Source organism: Equus caballus, chromosome 2 (genome assembly GCF_041296265.1).
Source record: "Equus caballus isolate H_3958 breed thoroughbred chromosome 2, TB-T2T, whole genome shotgun sequence".
Taxonomy (NCBI): Eukaryota; Metazoa; Chordata; class Mammalia; order Perissodactyla; family Equidae; genus Equus; species Equus caballus.
Genome location: NC_091685.1, coordinates 77,312,880 through 77,319,930, shown reverse-complemented (window position 1 = coordinate 77,319,930; position 7,051 = coordinate 77,312,880). Strand labels below are relative to the sequence as shown.

Below are 7,051 nucleotides of genomic sequence, written 5' to 3'. Positions count from 1 at the left end.
ACATATTTGTAAATTTTCCAATTTTCTTTGTGTAATTAATTTCTAGTCATACCATAGTCGGAAAAGATACTTGATATAATTTCAAATTTTATATCATCTTTAAAACTTTATTGTATTCTTTCTCCATTGATTTCTAAGCCTAATACAGACCTCTGTCTCCACCAATCTTAAAAACTTATTTCCATAAACCTGTTACCTTTTCAAGCACTGCCCTATTAGTAGTGAAAATTCTCAAAAGGCTTGTCTTATATCCCTGGCTTAATTTCCTCACTACTTACCCACCCTTACCTGTAGTAATCCAGCTTTCATCTTCCTTTTGCTGCTGCATCTGCTCTCTTGAAGGTTTCAGAAAAAAAAGTAAGGATAGGTAACCAAGTAAGGTCCCAGAGAACATGAGAAGTAGTGCAAGTAAAGGGATAAGGTACAAGTAAGCCTGGAAATGGGGGAACACTGTCAAAATTATGGGAAATTGCCTGGAGAACAGAATGGAGAGAAAAGCTATGTCAAACCATGGCCAGGAAAGACTATTGCCAATCAACCTGTAATGAAACGGTATTTGGAAACAGTACTGTAGAAAAGATCAGATATTTGCTGGGCCCAGCAAAGGAAAGACTGAAGAGTCAATGTCTTGACTGGAAATTAATGAACTACTTTCATAAACAACCAAAAGAAGCCTTTATCACAGTAACTGAAGGTATGGTATCTTATATAATAAAGTATACACATGCTAGAGGACATCCTTTTACTGAATAATTTCAGATATTTCAGTTGTGGTGAGTGTGGAGGAAAGTAGAAAAGAGAGAAGAGGATAAGCACCACATGCAGTATGTAAACTGTGGATGAGAGATAGTATTCTAAAGATTCCATGTGTTTAAGAAGGCTCTATTATTTGCTGTCCTGAGGCTAGGAATCCAAGTCCGAAAAACTTTCTTTTCCAGGGGCTGGCCCCATGGCCGAGTGGCTAAGTTCGCGTGCTCTGCTGCAGGCAGCCCAGTGTTTCGTCAGTTCGAATCCTGGGTGCGGACATGGCACTGCTCGTCAGGCCACGCTGAGGCGGCATTCCACATGCCACAACTAGAAGGACCCACAACTAAGAATATGCAACTATGTACTGCAGGCCTTTGGGGAGAAAAAGGAAAAAAAATAAAATCTTTAAAAAAAAAAAACTCTCTTTTCCAGTTCTTACCATAGTATCTAAAAACTGGGAAGAATTCTTCTTTTCTCACAGGCTCCAAATTTATTAAGGTTCCTTAACTTCTTTACCACCTATATCAAGCCAGTTTTCCCAGAAGGACTTTGTAGACATTGGCCTCAGAACTGCATTAGTATTTGTTCTTTGAAATGGCTTATCACATCTGATTTGATGACCACCATTCTCACATAAGACACTCAAAATAAAGCTTTGGTTGCATAATATAACCAATTATGACTTGGTAAGAAAGAGGTTCGAAGATAACAAAGATACAAAAAGAGATTTAGTAAGAGTTTTCCAATTCTGGGGAGACCACAAATAACCACAATAAATTTTCCCTCATCAGTTCATTCAGTCATTAATTGTTGTCTCGCTGGATGTTGGGGTAGCAGTCACAGTAGGCCTTCTATTCTCAACTAAAACTGAGTTCTGGGCATCCTGATCCAGTCCACAGATATGGTCTAAAAGTTGTCTAAATGATGTCTGCTCAGAAACCTGTCCTCAGAATCTATTCTCTGAATTGTCAATATTAGTCCAAGGTTTTAAGTTACCTAGAGATCCTGAAAATTATCTTTAAGCTGACATACCACAAAATATGATTAGCTTCCAAACAGAGCTTATCAGAACAATGATTCAATTAAGGTGAGTAAGCTTTAATTTTTTATAATTATAAACACTATGTAACAGTAAAGTTGGCCTATCTGATCAGTAAACCTATTTAAGTTTAGAAAAAGCAAACTTCAATAGAATAAAATATAAGCTTGTTTTATACTTAACATTGATAAATCAGAAGACATAGCTATTTTTATTAAAGTAAAATTAATAAAGTGATCTTATTTCCTACAGAGTTATCTTAATTATGTCAGTTTGGAATCTTAAAATATTTCTGAATTGGTTTTTGTAAGAAAATAAGTTTTAGATTTATTCCAACCTCGGGTTCGAATAGGATGACTTTCGTGGGCTGGATTCATCCCTCAGGCCAGCAGTTTGTCTTGTCTATCTGGTACAAATGGGCCCCCAATAAACAAACCAGTGGTCTTGAAATCTTTTCCTCACATATTCCCAGAAAATTTAAGGTTGCATCTAAATTTTTATCATTATTTTAAGGATGCAATTTCTGTAATATTATTAATATTACCTTTTTAAATAAATTGTTGTACTACCTTTTTAACATATCCAATGGAATTAAAATGACACAGCATATCACTCTCAGATGACCACTTGCTGGCCTTTGCTAGCACAACCATAAGCAAGACAGCTGTAGTGGTCACAGCTGTCCCTGGAATGTCATCAGGCTCTCTTGATAATCTAGAAGACCTTTTTCTAGGCAAAACAATGAATAAAAGAGCAGAATTAAACCAGTGATCATGTTGTTTATCAAAGTCAAAACTGAATCTTCACAAGCTCTAGTGGTCAAGGTTTAGTATCAGTCAGAACGATTTCCATAGACACAAGACCTCCAGGCTGGAGAATATTCAATATAACAAAATGGGACTTGATTCCACCTTACTTGAAGAATTGTACACACAAGAAAGCTCACCTCTTATTTCTTCTTTCTGGAGCTGATGGCCACTGGTCAATGCCTCATGGAATAGAACCTTTCCAGGAAAGATTCTTAAGGGCTTCCCCATCCTCCTAAAAAAATATTTTTCGTGGCCTCTGAGATTCCGTTAGTCATAAAACAAACCCTGATCTACTTCATTATTAAAGATGTGTTTATGCATCTTTGGTTGGAAACAGACCATTTTTCACTCCACATTCATGCTACAAGCCATAGGAGTTGAAGCCTTGCCCAGTACGCACATTCAAATTACAACAAGCAATTTTGTGTCAGTATTTTATCTACTTTACCATGTGTGTGGTATCAATGTTATCTCTAAGGTTTGAAGAATCTGAGGATGGGGATTTATTATTCAATACTACCCCAGTCATGGATATATGTAATATTTGGTTGATGTTACTAGATGAGAATGACTGTTTTGGAAGATCTACCATTATAGGTCTTGTGCTAGCAAATACAATTAAATGGATATTTTGTGTGTGTGAGATAAGGTAGATTTTTTTGCCTATTTGCTTTTTCTAAATTTCTACAATGATCCTAACGCAACTGTTTTTATTTTGAAAAAATCATTTTTAAACCTTATGAAACAAACAATTACTATGCCCCATTTTCAAGAGAGGAAACCAGAACCAGCTCAGAGAAAAGAATGAGTGGGCCCCAGTTTCTCCAATTCACAGGTTAGTATTTTTTGGTCTCTATCACACTTTCTAGAACAATAATTCCTGACACAAATTGGTTATGCCTCCAAAGAACGCAATGAGGGTACTTAATGAAGGCAATAAAAATAAGGAACTAACTACCTGACATATCAGACATAGAATAATTTTAAATTTCGTTTTGAAACTTGGATCCATCTTGAATTTACCTGACTGGTACTTTTTTCTTGTATTTCAGCCATATAATTTATACAATCACAGGTAAAAATAAGGATTCTGCTTAAGAGATGGTTTTTCAGTCCGCACATTTTTCCCTGGTGATTTATCTCAAGCTCAGACCTTTTTTCAGGATTGCTGTTGGATGAGATGCTTCTTTCTGCTTCTGGTTTAGATAGAAGTTTCTTCCTTACCAGGCACAGACCAAATCACACATAGACGGTACAAACTAAACAAAGCTGCTGGTTTTTAAATGCTTTATTACATTGACTTGAGTATCCTTAGTAGATGAATATAATCATGTTAGCACTCTGGTTTGGTAACTGAGAAAAGGAAACATTTCTGAAACCTCACAAAACAGTGTAGTGTGCAGACTATAACTAGTCATGCTTTCATCTCTTTATAGAACAGTCACCACAAGTGGTATGGTCCACCGTAAGAGCTTTCACTGCCGCTCTATAGCTTCTAAACAGTAACTGAGAGAGGTAGGCAGACTTTAGAGGAAATTCCAACGCAATCGCACTCAAACATTACCCCAGAAGCCACAGGTAGGATGGCATTATATGAAAGCTGGAACTTGCTTCAAAACCTGGACTATTGAAATCTACAATTAGATACACATTTTCTTTACGTACAAACAAATTACACACACTTAAGAAACTGATACATCTACATTGACTTCCAACTCGTCAGTTATTTGTAGTCTTATCAGAAAACCTTGTATTAGGTGGTTGTTTTGTTTGTTATTATGGTGTGCGTGTGTGTGTGTCTGAAGAGATTGTCCCTGAGCTAACATCTGTGCCAATCTTCCTCTATTTTATACGTGGGACACTGCCACAGCATGGCTTGATGAGCAGTGTGTAGATCCGTGCTTGAGACCCAAACCTGTGAACTGAAGCAGAGCGCACAAACTTAACCACTACACCACCGGGTCGCTGCTTGTTTGTTATTCTGTTACTTAAAATGTTATAACCTACTTTAATGATTCAAAAATGAGAATGATATTTGTACACATATATAGTCATGGTTTATTAGAAACGTGGTTAACTTGAATTTCTGAATTAGGAATGAAGAAAGGTGTTAAATGGGTTCAAAAAAAACAAAGCACAACAGTACAGCTATAAACGATAGTTTTGTAATAACAAGTATAAATGTAATATAAAGATACCAGAGTTTTAAAACCAAAGCCAACAGACTGACTTTTTAAAGAAATCAGTTATTTTAGTTCATTAAAGTGTATTTCACAGCAGCTATGATGTGTCTGGCACTGATTCCAAACATATCCAGCAATTCACCAGGTTTCCCACTTTGGGGCACTCCTGACACTGCCAGCTGATGAACAAGGATGTCAGGCTCCCCAGAGACAGCTGTACACACAGCTTCTCCAAGGCCACCTTCTCGGTAGTGATCCTCTACTGTGATAACCCGACCACCTGTAGCTTTTGCACTGGAGATGATGGTGGCAGCATCCAGGGGTTTAATGGTAAACGGGTCAATGACACGGATAGAAATGCCTTGTTGAGAAAGATCAGCAGCAGCTGCTAAGGCTTCATGGAGAGTAACTCCTGCTCCAATAACTGTAACTTTGTCATTGACACTGTGGCGGATGACCCTGGCCTGTCCAATCACAAAATTTTCTTGTGGGGTATAAATAACGGCAGTTTCTTGTCGGCTGGTCCGAATGAAGCACATTCCTTTGGTACTGGCAGCCAGATAAACAGCATGCTCTGCCGAGATGGCATCACTTGGATAGAAAACGGTGCAATTGGGAATGCTTCGGAACATGGCGAGATCCTCCAGAGCCATCTGGGAGGATCCTTCTTCACCCATAGATACCCCGCAGTGGGAACCAATAAGATTGATATTGGTTTGAGATATGGCTCCCATCCGGATCTGATCAAATGCTCGGGTCAAACAGGCAGCAAGGGTACTAATAAAAGCAACAGTTCGATCACGTGTGGCGCAGCCCAGTGCCACACTTACCATGTTTTGCTCAGCCATAACACACTCAATGAAACGCTCAGGGTATTCTTTCTTGAATATCTCAGAAAAGGTGGAGTTCTTTGCGTCACCATCCAGCACAATAAGTCTGTCATTTGCACGTCCCAGTTTAACCAGAGCCAAACCATATGCTTTCTGAGTAGCTATCTTGTCACCAACTTCATAATCAGGCAGACAGGTCATTTTTATATTCCTGATGCTGACTTGCGGTGAGTCTTCAAGAGGGGGTTTCACTATGAAATTTCTATTGGTCTGTATCTGACTCTCAATTAATTTGATGATTGCATCTGCTCTTTCTTTTGGCATTGGCTTTCCATGCCAATTTTCTGCATCCTCAATGTCTGGAATACCCCGGCCCTTGAAGGTCTTGGCTACTATGGCAGTGGGCTTGTTCTTCACTTGAGTTGCTTGCCAGAACGCATGGCACAACCCCTCCACATCATGGCCATCCACTAAGTAAGTATTCCACCCAAAGGCTTCACAGCGATTCTGATAGACGTCTGTGCAGTGCTCAAGGGGCGTGACACCACTTTGTCCCAAACGGTTCACGTCAAAGACTGCCACGAGATTGTCCAAATTGTAGTGGGAAGCGAAGTCCAGAGCCTCCCAGACTGAACCTTCCGAGGATTCACCATCTCCCATAAGGCAGAACACTCGGTAGCTGGCCTTGTCAAAGTACTTGCCAGTATAAGCCATTCCGCAGGCGGCACCCAATCCTTGCCCAAGCGATCCGGTTGCCACATCAACGAACGACAGTCTTGGGGTGGGATGTCCCTCTAAGTCACAGTTAATTTTCCTCCAGTTCAGCAAGTCGGATTCACTGATGATGCCCAGCTCTGCCCAAGCCGCATAGAGGATGGGAGCAGCATGGCCCTTGGAGAGGATGAATCGGTCGTTGTCAGGGTGTTCCGGCTCTGTCTGTTTATACCGCATCGTGTGGAAGAACAGCACGGACATGATCTCAGCTGCGCTGCAGCACGACGTGGGGTGGCCGGAGCGGGAGGCACACGTGGCCCTGATGGAATGGATCCGCAGGCGGTTGGCCATGTGCCGCAGCACCTGCAACGTATTCGCACGGGGCTTGGCGTTGTCGGCCATGGTGGCTGTCCTGGTGGTTTCTGCGGAGCAATACCGCCTGCGCTTGCGCAGCCGGCGGCGGTTCCGTCACGTGACCACTGCGCCGTTGCTTGGCCCCCTGGTGGAAATCAGCTCAGCAACTGACAGGGGCAAGCGCGTGCGCCACTGGTTATCGCGAGAGTCGGGGAGGAAAAGATACGCCGTGCCTGCTCCCTCCGCGTGCGGCTGTGTCCTTCCTCGCCCAAGTGAATGGATTTTTAATATTTAGTTTGTCACTTGCATGTTCAACATTATTAAAAATAATTAAATTTCTTTATACTTCTCTTCATGTTGTAAATTCAAAAGGGT

The 7,051-nt window shown here is 40.7% G+C and overlaps 1 protein-coding gene across 1 annotated transcript; it reads right to left on the bottom strand.

Annotated features, from left to right (window-relative positions):
* Positions 1 to 3,868: 3,868 nt before the first annotated feature.
* TKTL2 (transketolase like 2) lies at positions 3,869 to 6,842 on the bottom strand. Its single transcript, XM_014737835.3, has one exon. It carries the CDS (start codon positions 6,722 to 6,724, stop codon positions 4,847 to 4,849), a length of 1,878 nt encoding a protein of 625 aa, XP_014593321.2. The 5' UTR covers positions 6,725 to 6,842; the 3' UTR covers positions 3,869 to 4,846.
* Positions 6,843 to 7,051: the final 209 nt, after the last annotated feature.

Coding starts and splice junctions, on each gene's coding strand:
- TKTL2 (XM_014737835.3), bottom strand. CDS start 6,724: ATGGCCGACAACGCCAAGCCCCGTGCGAATACGTTGCAGGTGCTGCGG.